General features: G+C 40.8%; 1 protein-coding gene across 1 annotated transcript in view; it reads left to right on the top strand.

Annotated features, from left to right (window-relative positions):
• The window catches only part of Sptlc2 (serine palmitoyltransferase long chain base subunit 2), a 79,698-nt gene extending 65,011 nt beyond the window's left edge, over positions 1-14,687 (top strand). The window contains exons 10-12 of the mRNA XM_021653254.2: positions 3,020-3,155; positions 4,852-4,981; positions 9,883-14,687. Coding sequence (XP_021508929.1) covers positions 3,020-3,155; positions 4,852-4,981; positions 9,883-10,002 — 386 coding nt within the window. The 3' untranslated portion in view covers positions 10,003-14,687. The remainder of the gene's footprint in view (positions 1-3,019; positions 3,156-4,851; positions 4,982-9,882) is intronic.
• Positions 14,688-14,994: the final 307 nt, after the last annotated feature.

Below are 14,994 nucleotides of genomic sequence, written 5' to 3'. Positions count from 1 at the left end.
ACCCTTTTTCGAATACTATATATATATATTTCCTCCAGGAAATAAAAGATTGTCTGAAAAGTAGGAAGAATTCAGAAGTCTTACAGTTCTCCATGTCATTGTTGTTTTAAGATTATTCTTTTATGTGTCTGTGAGGATACGCCATGGGAGTCTGGGACCTGAGGCCAGAAGAGGCTATCAAACAGGTAGCCTGGAGTTCGAGATACAAGGAAGTTGTGAGCTGCCTGACTTGGGTCCTCTGTTAGGAGCAGGAGGTGCCCTTAACCACTGAGCAGTCTTTCCAGGCCCACATCTGTGTTCTCGAGACAGCGAGGGTTAAGAATTAGGTTATTTTAAGTGTAATATATATGTGTGCTGAAAGTCCATGTTTATTTGGGTCTGTCTTAAATAATGTGCTCACAAACTACTGAGCTAACATTTGGTGGAGTGGACTTAGATCCTTGCAGTAGCTGGTGTGTTGTATTTGTTAGAAATCAGTATCTCGATAGTTAGGATGACAGCAGTGAACATGCGCCAGCTGACTGGTGCGTCTAGCTTTGCTTGAGTGCTTCTTTTCCTGTTAGTCTCTAAAGTATCAGGTTGAGTCATATTTTTTAAGGATCAAAACCAGTGACATGGTAGCTTGATGACTTCATCTGGTAGGTCTGTTTTTGTTTACATTGTTAAGGATAAAATCAGACTACTTCAGGCTGGACTTAGTGTATGTTAGTGTAATCCCAGCACTCAGGAGGCAGGAGCAGGAAGAGTTTAAGGCCAGCCTGGGAATCATTGCAAGTTCCAGACCAGTCTGGATAAACATAGTAAGGTGTAACTCACATGTGTAATCTCAGAACTGGGGAGACTGAGGCAGGAGTCTAGGCATGCCTTAGAGGCCAGTCTGTATTACATAGTAAGCTGCAGGTTAATCTGGGCAAGGTGAGACCTGTCTCAAAAGAACAACAAACGTGCCATTTCTAACTCACTTCATTTTTATAATTCCTACTTAAAGTCAGTTGACTTCCTTCTCTCTATATAGCACTGACCTTGATTTTTTTTCCTACTCGGTGATGATTCTTCTATCATCAGTACCATTTTGCTAATCAAAATAAGTTCATTGAACTTTTTCATTTGTTGCATACATTTACTCATTAATTTCTACCCAGTGTGTTTGCCCACAAGTACTACTTAGAAAATAAAGCAGCAATATTGTTTCCTAGTAGCTAAGTTTTAAATTTTGAAAAATTGAACAGCAAGGTAGTTCAACCCTTAAAGGTGCTTACTGCCAGGCTTGGTGACCTGAGTTCAATTCCCCAGTCCCTTAAAGTAGAAGGAAAGAACTAACACCTCCAGGTTGTCTTTAATTTGAAAAACTGTTACTTTAGTAACCCAGTGGTGGCACACACCTTTAATCTGAGGCAGAGGTAGGTATATCTCTGAGTTCGAGGACAGGCAGGTCTATACAGAGAAACCCTTGTCTCAAAAAACAAGAAAAACAGTTGTTAACTTATTGGTGTTTGTTAACTTTTTAGACTAGGAACTAAATACCTCCTGCTGGCTTAAAGTCCTTGTGCCAAACAATTTGGCGTCTCTAGACTTGTTTCATTATGTGTAAAATATAAGTAGTACATTCTTTTGCAGCCCATTGAAAACAGATTAGTGAAGCTGTTATTAATTAGCAATTGTTGTAATTCTTCCCTTATTTGGCTATAACTGGGATGCTTAAATCATATTAAGAAGAGATTCTTATTCTGAGATAGGATCTTTATATATATATATATATATATATATATATATATATATATATATATATAAATTCAATTTACATCTTGGTCATAGGCACCTCCCTCCTCTCCTTCCAATCCCACCTTCCCTTATTCTTTAGAATAGGGTAGTCCCCCTACCCAGACACCCCAGCTCATCTATTCACATGAGGACTGAGTTTGTTGTCCTCCCCTGTGGAGTTGCTGTATAGCTAAGGATGACCATGAACCCATGATCCTCTAGCCTACAACTCCTGAGTTCTGGGATTACAGGTATATGCCCCTATACCAGGTTTATAAAGTATTGGGGATTGAACCCATGTTCTCAGTGTGTGCTTGGCAAGTGCTCTACCATTGAGTGATCAACTTGAAATTATTATATTATATAAAAAAATATTAATTTGAGGCTACGTGTTTCCAGCTTATCTACTATAGATTCTCAATTGTAGTGGATATGTCAGTGCTCTAATTCTAAGGACATTTGAGTTATCTGTGTGTCTTATCTTACGAACTGTATCCTTTTTTTTAATACAAATTCACTGAATTTCTAACATGAGTAATTTACTCCAACCTTCTCTTACTCGTCAGTATTTTGAATGAAAACAAAATATTTTTAGCATTGTGCAAATTAATTTTTTTTTTAATTTATTATCTTGTTTGGCCATCTGTTCCTAGGTTGACCTAATATAATATCAGTGCTTTGCCAGATATTTATTCAGTTAGAAATTAGAGAAACATTTTAAAATGCATTTTTTAATCCCACCACTGGGGAAACAGAGGCCAGCGGATCTATGAGTTTGAGGACAGACAGAGCTATACAGAAAAAAACAAAACAAAAACAAACAAAGCAAAATAAACTTGTATTTTGAGCCAGAGAGAGTTAAAATTGTGATTTAAAAAATATTTTTATGTTATATTTTTGTCCTAGATAGGCTTTTGCTCTCTGATAAAAGTTTTAAGGAAAGTGACTCAAAATTTGACATCTGGCAATGTGTGTGAAAGTATTTGCAATAGAGTGAGGCACATTTATGTTTATATTCTATACAGGTTAGTGTGCAAACTATTTTATGTTGGAAGAAAGAAGTTTGGTAGCACATGCCTGTAATACCAGCACTTGGGAAACTGAGGCAAGAATTCCAAGAGTTCAAGGACATCTAGACTACACAGTAAAAGTTATCTGAAAATAAGAATAAAAGACCTGACTAGATAAAAAAAGGCAGGGAAAATACTTCTTTTTTCTTCTATTTCTTAGTTTACTTTAGTTTTGTTTTTTTTCCTAGGCAAGGAATGTATACAACAGTTGGCTGAGAACACCAGGTATTTCCGGAGACGCCTGAAGGAAATGGGATTCATCATTTATGGCAATGAAGATTCCCCTGTGGTGCCTTTGATGCTCTACATGCCGGCCAAAATTGGGTACATTTTGTGGAAGGTCAAAAACTGGTCATTAGACAGAATATACTGGGGTTGGAATTGGGGAAAAGTTAGTTGGTCTTCCTGTGTTGCTACATGGGCAAGAGTTTGGTTTTGGTTTTGGTTTTGGTTTTTTTCCCTTGCTTGATTTTTGAAAGAAGATCTCACTGTGTAGCCCTGGGTGGCCAGGAACTCACTAGATCAAGATCTGCCTCCCAAGCGCTGAGATTAAAGGTGTGCGCTGTAAGACCTGGGGTCTCACAGCTCAGGAGTTCAAGATCGCGCCCTTCCCAGAAACTCCCCCAGACCAAGCAAGAGGTTTATTAACCATTGCACAATGGGGTCACCCCTGCTGGTCAGCAAAGAGTGGCACCGGGAGACAAAGGCCTTTAGGTTTTTAAAAGAAAAATTGCGGGAGATTTGAAGTTGCAGTCTTGGCAATTTAGGATTGGATGAGGAAGCTATAAAGTAAGATAATTGGTTAGTCTTAGGTGCTCAAGCTTGGCCAGTTCTGCCAAGTGTGGATGCAGCTGCAGTTGAATGTGGGGGTGGGTAGTTAGCTCATCCTTGAAGATTAGGGCTGAGGGCTCTTGGCTGGAGGTCAAATCTACTCAGAAGAAGTCTAGGTTCATTGCTAAGAAATGCTATCTCAAAGACAAGGGTCTGGTCCTTCTTTTTGCTGAGTGAAGGTCATTGCTTGCTTGCCTTTTTTTATATCTGTCCTCACAGATAGGGTCACATTCCTCCATTCTCTGGAAAGGTACTAAGAGGCTTTAGCTTAACCTGGACCTAAAACTCAGAACTATAGGCTTTAGAAGACATACAGGTTACAAAATTAGTCTAACCCTTTCAGTGCCACCATACCTGCCATGGGTAGTCTCTTTTTATTCCCAAACATTGTGAGCAAATTAAGGGAAGACTTTAAAAAAACAGAAAAAGAAAAAGAAAGAGTCGCATAAGCCAATGGAAAGATTAAAAACAGCATAGTTTGGTAAACAAAGCCAAGTTAGAATTCATTATTTAGTCAAGATTCGGGTGTAGAATAAGGCCACAAGACAGCTGTGGTGAAGTTTTGTACAAAAATTTTGGAGTTTGAGTAACCCACTAGCCTACAGAGCCTCAAAACAGCCTGTACCCCAGAGGCAGCTTTAGTCCCAAGTATGGCTTTTTGTTTTTAATTTCTGGTCTAGAGGGCCAATTCTAGTCAGCCAGCCACTCTGGCTACAGCAGAGAGATGTCCCTGTTATAAAGGTCCTCCCTCTTCACAGTCTGCAAACTTGCTGAAAGAGGACTGAGGCTTTAACACATTTATTTTGAAATATTAACCACTGTTATATTTCAGAAACAGGCCTAAAGCAAACTTTATCAGAATTGGTTTTTGCTAGTTACATTTCTCCACCTTTGTGAAGGAATGACTACCAGAAAACTGAATAAACAATTTTTAGAACCATCAGTTTTAAGTGTATACACCTATGTCATCAGATATCCGGCCAGCAAGCCCTGGTACTGGCTGCTATTTAACACTTCCTTGTTTGTTTTTTGTGGTGGTTTTTCTTTTTCGAGGCAGGATTTCTCTGTGTTGCACTGTCTGTCCTAGAACTGTGTAGACCAGGCCAGCCTAGAACAAGGGCTGGGATTAAAGGCATATACCCTCATGCCCAGCTGCTTCATGGTTTCATTTCTTGTTTTCCCTTTGTAGCGCCTTTGGAAGGGAGATGCTGAAGCGGAATGTTGGTGTAGTTGTGGTGGGATTTCCTGCTACCCCGATCATTGAGTCCAGAGCCAGATTTTGCTTGTCAGCAGCTCATACCAAAGAAATACTTGATACTGTAAGTACCTCTGTTCAAGTGCCTCTGTTCAGTAGTAAAAGGAATTGTGTATCAGACGGTATTAATCACCTGATGTTCTTGAGCACCTAGGATCTTACTGGTGAGACAGTGACAGGCATTTTAAAATGCTATTTAAAATGGCTATTTGAAAGCAGCATCTTCCAAACCATCCTCCAAATCCAGTTCCGAGTTCTGGAGGACTGTGCAGCTTCCTCTGTATTGCTTTGTGGCAGGGTCCTACAACTCACTATGCACCTACCCTAGAGATAGATCCTCTGCCTCAGCCTCCTGGCTGCTGGGACTGTAGGTGTGAGCTTCCTCTCTCAAATGAGCTTCCAACTGTACTGTTGTCTCCCCTGTGATACAATCTAGAGCAGGACAAGTCTCCTTCCTCTCCAGCTGTTTCTAATTTACGCTTTCTCTATGTTACGCTCAGAAATTTTCCTTACTTCACCCTTTCCTCCTTGTGTGGCTGCTGCACTTTGGTCACAGCTCTACTTAAAGGAGCCTTGCTTGGGTGTTCCCTGGGCACACCACATACATACATACACAAAAGCACACAGCTCGCAAAGTTCTTTAAACTGGTAATGGTTTTGTTGTGGTTTGGGGGTCATGATGTTGTGCTTTTTATTTGTTTTTCTTAGTTGGACACAGACTGCTCTCCAACTCCCAGGGACTTGTCTGTCCCTGCTTCCAAAGCACTGAGATTACATACCTGTGCCAGGAGATCAGCTAAGATCCACTAATCTTAAGGAATTTTGTCATTGCTTGCTTTTTAAAGTATTATAATAATTTGGTTGACATCTGTTTGTTTTGTTTTTTTAAGACAAGGTTTCCTTATGTAGCTCTGGCTGTCCTGAAGTTCATTATGTAAACCAGATGGTTTCTAACTCACAAAGATCACCTCTCTCTGTCTCCTGAATCCTGGGATTAAAGGGGTACACCACCATGCCCAGCTAACATTTTCTATTTAACAGCTGAAGGTCTTTTGACCTTTCTTCCCTATATCTATAAAATGAAATTTCTCTCATTAAAAATATATCCCTGGAGATGGGCATGATGGTGCACGCCTTTAATCCCAGCACTTGGGATGAAAGAGGCCGGTGGATCTCTATGAGTTCAAGGCCAGCTGGGTCTACAAAGTGAGTCCAGGACAGCCAAGGCTACATAGAAAAACCATGTCTCGGAAAAAAAAAAAAAAAGAAAAAACAACACAAAAACAAAACAAACAACAAAAATATAATAATACTAAGTGGTTTTAATAATCCCAGCATTTAAGTTGAAGCAGGAGGGTTTCAAGTTTGAAAACAGCCTAGGATACATAACAAAAACTTTCTGAAAAAAAAAAAAAAAATAAGAAAACAAAACAAAAAAAATGTTCAGGGTTCTTTTTGTTTTTTGTTTTTTTTTTTTAACACTTTACTAGTGATTCCTCTTCATTCTTTGAGTGTCCAGTACAAGCTCCAGTATGGCCAACTGCAGGTGCTGTGTGTGAGCCTGCTCCCACCACATTTTGACATTACCTACATGTGTCCAGTTTGTTGATCCCATTTCTTTTTCTCTAGTTGGGTTATGCTTTTTAGATAGTTTTCCATAGCTTTTCTCATTTTTACTGAAAATTTTCTGCACTGATGGGGGGGCATTATAATTACATTTCCACTTTTCTTTACTCCCTCTAACCCCTCCCATCTTGGTCTTATTCAAATTCATGACCTCTTTTTGTTGTTGTGGTTGTTACATGTGTGCATGTGTTAAGAGTATATCCATAAATAATACATAAAATCAGCACATAAAATACAGACTCAATAAAGCTCTTCTTAAAAATGCGAAGGACAAGTGTATCAGCTGTCCAAGAATATTCCCTTACTCAGCCACATAATAGTGGGGGTTTTCTCTCTCTCTCTCTCTCTCTTTTCCTAAAAACCCATCTTACCCTTAGAATACACACAATATACAAAAATACTATTAAAGCTAATAAATGGTTTTGGCAAAGTTGGTAGGTAAAAAAAAAATACCTTGTACCACATTAGTATTTCTATATTCCATCAGTAACCAAATGAAAAGGGAGTCTCAGGCCAGATATGGTGGTGTCAACCTTAGTTCCAATACTTGGGAGGCTGTGCAGAAGGATCACAAGTTCAGGGCTAGAATGAGTATGTACAGGGCCCTGTTTTAGTCTGAACATCTGGGTCAGGTAGGCAACTAAGAATAAGTTTAACCAAGGAAGTCTTTACCTTGTAAACTAGTTAAATTTATCCTTAATAAGCTGGGTGTGGTTTTATACACCTGTAGTCTCAGCTGTTTAGGCAGAGGCAGGAAGATCCCTTGATCTAAGGAATTTGAAACCAGTCTTGTCAGCATAGTGAGATGCCATCTCAAAAAAAAAAAAAAAAAAAAAAGACGCAATAAGCATTTAGATTTGTATGCCAAAAACTGTAAAACATGGCTGAAAACTCAAGTAAATGTAAAGACAGTTCATGGTTATAGATTAAGAGAATGAATGTTATTAGAATGTCAGTATAGTCAGTCATTTAAAGATCCAGTACAAATTCAGTCAGAATTCAAGTTAGACTTTTTGCATAAAAGGAAAAGCTGGTCCTCAAGTTTATATGGAATTGTCAGTTCTCCCAAAGAGCTGAAATGGTATTGAAAATGAAAGTTGGAGGACTCATACTTACCAGCTTTAAATCTAATTACAGCAACTAAAGCAGCAGGTGAACGCCAGCACAAGGTCCCCAGGAGCGCTGAGAAAATGCCTTAGCATCTGCTCAGCGGATTGCTAACATAAGCCAGGGCAGGCAGTACACAGAGGGAAGTTTGTAAAGCAAGCACCACTAGACAGGTTGCCTCTTTCACCAGGGTGGTGAAGCTGCCACCCCTGCATCCTGGACAGACCTTCAAAATGAGCTAAGTGAAAGAAGCCAGACACAGAATCTGTGTCTTAGGTTTGCACTAATAAGGAATGTCCACAGTGGGTGGCTCTGCAGTGTCAGAAAATACATTGGTGGTTATGAGAACTTAGGGGAAAGCAGGTATGCGGAGCAGTAAACATGCTGAGTGTGGGGGTTAGTCCCAGCACTTGGGAGGCAGAAGCAGGCACATCTCTGAGTTTGAAGCCAGACTGGTCTACAAAGCAAGTCCAGGACAAATCAGGGTCACACAGGGACTGTCTCAAGAAAGAAAGAAAGAAGGAAAGAAAAGGAAGTAAGGAAGAAAAAGAAACAACTAGTGAAGTGCTGAAAGTCACACTGGGATAAGATTATACTAGAAGCGCTGAATGCGTCTTCTCAAAAGTAGGGTTCTGTAGAATCTAGATCATACTTCAATATTTATTTTTCCACATACTGGGAAGAATAATGACATCAGCTGTGGAGAGGGCAGCTGTGTTTTTCCTCCCTCAGTCTGTACTGCATATATGTTTCTCTTACCAGCTTATCTAACTATGCCTTGAGCCAGAGATCACTGTAATTGTTTGCTAATAAATGGTACAATATAGTAGTTCTTTTCTCCTAATGTAACCAAATAACCTCACACAAGGGCCAGCAGTTTCTATTACAGATTTGTTCTTTCTATAGATAAAACTTATCTGAGGCATATGTGGTGGCATATGCCCATAGTCCTGGGTGCACAGAAGGCTGAGGCAGAAGGATCACTGAGCTCAGGAGTTCCAGATCAACTTGGGAAGTTTATTGATATTTCACATCAAATAACATGAAATCAAAAATCTTGTGTGAAATACTTGATATGGGAACAGAACTCTTACCTAGATGCCTTGGGCATTGTGAGTTTGTTTTGGCTCATTGCCTATCTCTAACCACTTACCTTTTCACACTGATGAAGAAAAATAATAGGGACTCCTGAAGTCACAGTTCATGAATGTCCTTTCTTTTGTGTTTTAAGTCATGTATGCCTTTGTTTCAAATTTATAAATCTGTCAGAGTAAAGGAAAGAAATGGCCAATGGGTTCTCTCTTCTGAAGGTCAGAGCTAACTGCCCAGGTCGTCTTCAGTTAAGCCTGGCCTCAGGGGCAGCACTGTTCTGATAGCAAAGTGAAGTTCAGTTCTTGCTCTTTATGTTTACGTTTTAGAATAAATAATATTTTTATGTTGAAATACAAAAGGAATACTGTTAGTGTTTTGTTTCCGCATACTGGCTTCAAAAATGAAAGAGCAGGCAAATTCACCAGTGTGCTAGTAAACAGTTCTAAAATACACATTTTCTTTAAAATATTTTTATACTTAATTTATTGTGTTTTACTTGCATATGGAGATCAAAGGGCAAGGTGCAGGCGTTGATACTTTGCATTATGTGGGTCCTGGGGATTGAGCTCAAGTGAAGCTGAGTTTAAGGTGCCTTTACCTGTTGAGCCAATCAGAGACCCAAGATGTGCATTTTATTTTATTTTATTTTATTTTATTTTATTTTATTTTATTTTATTTTATTTATTTGTTTATTTGTTTGTTTGTTTGTTTTTATCTCGAGACAGGGTTTCTCTGTGTAGCCTTGGCTGTCCTGGAACTTTCTGTAGATCAGGCTGGCCTCAAACTCAACAGAGATTCCCATGCCTCTGCCTCCCTGGATGTGGGATTAAAGGCATGGACCACTGCACCCTGTTTAAGGTGTGCATTTTCAGAAAGAATTATAGATATAATCCCAACAGGAAGCCCAGTCTCTTTCATACAAGAGCCTTTTAAGCCTTTGTAGTGTATAGTTGGATACTTACAGTCCGTTTTCACGGCCAGGCCTGAGCTCTTGTTCAGATGCTGTTCCTGCCGCACCTTTGTGCTTGGATTCAGCATGTCCCACCAAGATAGCCTTGCCACTGTTTCAGCTCAGGAGAGCCTTGGGTGTGCTCACTGGTACCCTGCTGGGCCCACTGACCTCTGTCTGGTGTGCTTTAGGCTTTGAAGGAGATAGATGAAGTTGGGGACCTGCTGCAGCTGAAGTACTCACGCCGCCGGCTAGTGCCTCTGCTGGACAGGCCCTTTGACGAGACTACCTACGAGGAGACAGAAGACTGAGCCTTTCTGGTGCTCCTAGAGGGGGCACTCACTCCCAGGACAGCGTGTGGCCTCTCTGAGCCAGTTCCAGGAACCACACTTCAGGGACCACCTCACGTGAAAGACATTTCTGAAGCTACTGAAGGTGGCCACCTCCACTCCAAATAGCATTTTGTAAATAGTAAAAAAACAAACTGCTTCACATTCTTCCTTTGTTTGCTAAGTCTCACCTTTATATATAAATATATATATATATATAAATGATTACTTTGTCCATTAAAAAATGTTTTATTTTATAACTATTTTACTTGTGAAATCATGCTGACCCTTGCCTGTGGCTTCTGAAACAGGTCTTCCCCACTCCAGCCGCCTCATGGGCTTGGATCCATCTAGACTTACTTCTGGCCCTGGCTCCCAGCCTCGAGACTCACTGGCCCCTCCCTGGGGAGCAAGTGCCTTCTGCTGACTTCCCATCCAGGTCTCAGAGGTGCCCCCGTTGTAACCCTTATTTAACCAGTCAAGTTAATCAACCAAAGCATTGTGTCTTTAGTCTTAAGTTAAATGTTAACAGTACCGAAAGATTTATTATGTGACTTCCCCTGGCCACCCCTCCCAAGACTGGTCTCTTTTTTTATTCTGGTCACCCAACAATCCACTCATTATCAGATCTTTCTTCATACAGTCATAGGCTGAAGATGGATCCAAATATTTGGTTCTTTCCCACATCTAACCTTAATGCTTCCCACCTCAACATTGTTCCAGCCTCTGGCTGCTTCTGGGTCCAGATTAGGATTTGACCCGATAAAGGCAAGTATTGGTCAGATCTTTGCTCATGTTCCACTTCACCATTAATGGTATAAGTTTTCCGTGTAGATGCTGACCGCACTTGAACAGTGCTCTTCCAAATGCCAGTTGTTCCACTCCTCCTGTCCTAAGATGATTTTACCCAGCATCTGGGGCTTCCTTCTCTTGTGCTTCCATTTTATTTTATTTTTTCCCCTTTGAGAAATTCTGATCAAATACCTCTTTCCTAAACTGGAATAGCCTGTCTCCACTGGGTCAGGGACTCCTTCTAGACTTTGTGCTGCTTGACCAAAGAACACATCTGAAGAGCGCCATTTTAAAGTTGTTTCTTTTGACCAAAGCTTAATTGAAGAGAACTTTTGGCTTTATTGTACTGAAGATGGATTTGTCTTTTAGTAGTGATCAAGTGTTATAGGGAAAGATTGAGAATAGAATGGAAAACAAAAACCTGTTTAAAAGTACATTTTATATGTCATTCTTTAAGATTATTCTTGTTATTGATAAAGATGCCCAAACCAAGTTCTCTCGGAGACCTTATTGTCAGCTGCACATAGGTGAAAGAGAAGATATCAGCAGTATTGTCTGTGAAGCTCTGTTCTCATGCCCTGGGTCCCAGTTCTCTTTGGTTCTCTTCACATCTGTGAGCTTTCAGCCCTTGAGATGTTTTAAGGTTGTATATGAATTTTTTTAAAGAACAGAAATGGGTGAACAAGCTGGGTATGGTAACCTATCCCTTTAATCCAGCTCCCAGAAGGCAGAGGCAGGAAGATCTGAGTTCGAGGCTAGCCTGGTGTACATACAGAAGTTCAGGACAGCCAAGGCTACAGTAGTGAAACCTGCTGAGAGAGAGAGACAGAAAAAGAATAAATAAAAACCACAGAAAGAATCAAGAACTATATTTATAAAGATTTCATAAGTCAGTTCTGTAAAGCTCGAACACCTTGCTTCTTTTCCCCCTGGAGAATCCCACTGGAATACCAAGTATTTTGCACTGCAGTTACTATTTAATAATGTAGACATAGGGCTTACAAAAGTAACAAATTGAAGCAATGAACATACCTACTAGTCTTTTGGCTTACATAAAATCACTTCAAATTAAAATGCTATTATAGGCATTTAAATTTTTATAGATGTATCACTTAGTTTGTGTAAAGTTTATTTCAGGCTAAATGTAATTAAATTACAAGGTTTTTTTTAAGACACAAAACTGTGAGCTATCCTTGGTCTCTACTTTCTAGAGGACAAAATGGTATATACACATTATATGTGGCTGGTTATTTGTAAATCTGTAATAGAAATCTCAGGTCCAGTCAAGTCATAGATCATTATCCCAATTTGGGGGAGATACAAGGGTATATTAGTTCAGCATCTGAGAAAGAGTAGAGGTCTGGGCCTTAAAGAGATTCAAACCTACGTAAGTCAGCCATCACCACCAAGCTGTCTGTGCTTTGCCTCATGCTTTTCATTGGTGGCTGTACTTCCTCATTTAGTGGTTATGAGACCCATTTCTCATCTCACATCAGAAACCAGATCATCAGAATCATGCAGAAGATGTGGCCCAAGGGCAGTGACTGTCTCTCTTTAGACTGTCTTTGTTTAAAGGATCCAGCCCTCTCCTGTCCTTCATTCACTGTCTTTAACTCTTCTGGTCCAGGCAGGGTTTCAGAATCAAGCCTCTCCCTTGTGTCCTCACTTCTGGCCCACACCCTTTCATAAGCTGAAGGGTGGAGCATCCTCGTGGTGTTCTGCCTCTGATCCTTTAGTCCCCATTCGGTGTCTTCTGCTTCTTGGTGGTTGGGATTCTGGCTCCAGAGAAGACTGCCGTGTCCTAGTGCAGCATTTGGAGAGCTGTAGTGTAGGCAGGCCGTTCCTTGCATGCACAGCCATGCATTTCAGTGTTTCTCCCCTTCTTAGTGAAGGGCATCCATAGGTGAGTCTCTGATGACCGGTAGGGCATGGACAGATTACCACTGCTGAGTAATATACCTTGCAAAAAGCTGATTTAGATTTCCTAACTTTTTTTGGATAAAGCAGGAAATGATATCTACTACCACCCTGTTTTTCCAAATTGATGACGCTGCCTAATTATTTGTAGTATTCTGACAAGACCTCATAAAAAAAGAATAAAAGCTGGTCCTCCTGTGTAAAATGGCTGCTGTGGGTCAGGTATGGTGCATACCTATAATCCCAATATTCAGGAGACATACGAGGATGTTTTCGAATTCTAGAGTATCCTGTGTTACAAAGGGAGACTCTTATCTCACCAGAAAGAAAGAAAGGGGAAAGAAAAAAGAGTGGATTGCTATGACATGATGCCAGAGCACTGTTCCCCCAGAGTTGTAGGTAAGAAACAGCTGGGTGTTTGTGTCTCTTTGCTTCAAATATGGGGCTAGTTAGGAAAAGGAAGAGAGCAGCAGTTTTCCTCTCTGCCTGTGCTATGATGATCAGGAGCTGTGGAGTTGTTTCTTACAGGTAAATTCACCTTATCCTGGAGCTATGAAGGGAGAGGTTTATGAATATGAATTCTGGTTGGCACTTTATCAAAGAATCTATAGCTGGCACCCCACCTGCCCATCCCTGGACCCAGAACCTATGGATGAGCTATTACCTGCTTAACAGTAAGCTCAGTGCCCAGCAGGCATCTTAATCCATTAAGCCGGTCAATCAAAATACCTTCCATGTGGAGAAAAGCATGTCCTTCCTCCCCTCTGCCTTATCCACATGAAATGTGTGCTCGGGCATCTAGCCAACTGCTGTGTCCAGCCAGAAAGCCAACTAAAGAGAGCACAGAAAAAAGAGAAATGCCAGGGCCTGCCCGTGATCCTTTCCCTTATCTTGACTACAAAATACTATTGTTCCTGTTGTAGTTTTCAGTGACTTCCAAGCTGCTTTTGGTTTGAAGCATTTCTAGGAAGGAAACACAAGGATCCAGATTAAGCCCTAGTCAAAGTGACCATTTTCATCTTTGCAGAGTCTGAAGATTTCACATTCACAGCTCACCCTTAGGAGCAGCTTGGTTGGGGGAGCTGTGGGCAAGAATTTGTTTACTATGGTGTGGCCTTAAACTGTTAATTGTTTCTGATGAATTATAATAAACTAACCCTGAAGAATGCTGTGGCTCTGCCCTGCAGTCACTGTTCTTAATGAAGCAATGTCTAAAGCTTTCTTCTTTTGGAGCAGTTGTGGGAGGTGGAGTGAAAGGCGCCTGTAGGAACAGCGCCCTGATGTGCTACTCACTGCTTCTTTACCGCCTGCCCTCTTCCTGAGTGCAGAGGAACTCCAGTCAACTCAAAGGTTAGAACAAATCCCAGGATTCTTGTGCAGAATCCTGGTGGACCCAACCAAGTGGAGGATGTACCGGGAGGGGTGGAGTCGTGAATTACTTACGTCCCCTTCAACATTGTGCCTCAGGATTAGTTTAGCCAGTAGTTGGACTTGAGAGCTTCCTTACTGGTTTTTCTTCACAGGACATGGAAACCTCTCCTATTAGTTTAGCCTGCATGCCCACAGTCTCAGTGATCACTCTCTGTGCAAAGGCAGCTAACAAGGGATGGGGGAAAGAGAACAGGTGTCTGTGGGAGAGCTAAATCAGGGCGGTCCTGTTGATCCACGCTTTCCCACTGTCCACGTTGCTGCCAACTAGAATCTTCAAGGGGTCCTCTGATGCTAACCCTTTCCATTGCTGTAATGTTCTTATTTGGGAACGTGAGCTTTTTAATTTTAGTAATGTCTTACAATTATCACTCTTCTGTAGCATTTTATATCAGATGACTGTGAAGCTATACACAGTAGGTTGTGAAGGATATCAATTTTCAGAGTGCATGTTAAGAGTTAAAGGCCCTACTTGAAATGAATCATCCCACAAATACTGTTTTACCCTAATAAAATAATTTAGAAATACAGACACCTGCCTTTATTCCTTCAACCAATAAATATCAGGTTTTAACTCGATGCCAGCAAATGTGCTGGACATTGTCAGCAACAGCGATGAAAAGATGTGGACAGTATGTGAACACATCATTTTAAAGGGCCTGAGTAAAAAACCCAACGTGATGACAGAAACGGGTAACACAGAAAACTCATCGGAGGAAGTGGAAAGTCTGTGACAGATTTCGGTAAAAGAAGACCTCAGTTGGGAAGCAGAGGCAGGAGGATCATTGCAAATTTGAGGGCAGGGGGAACAACCAGTGGGCAAGGCTAGAGAGGCAG

This window comes from Meriones unguiculatus, chromosome 7, assembly GCF_030254825.1.
Source record: "Meriones unguiculatus strain TT.TT164.6M chromosome 7, Bangor_MerUng_6.1, whole genome shotgun sequence".
Lineage (NCBI taxonomy): Eukaryota > Metazoa > Chordata > Mammalia > Rodentia > Muridae > Meriones > Meriones unguiculatus.
This window is presented reverse-complemented; position numbering and strand designations above follow the sequence as displayed.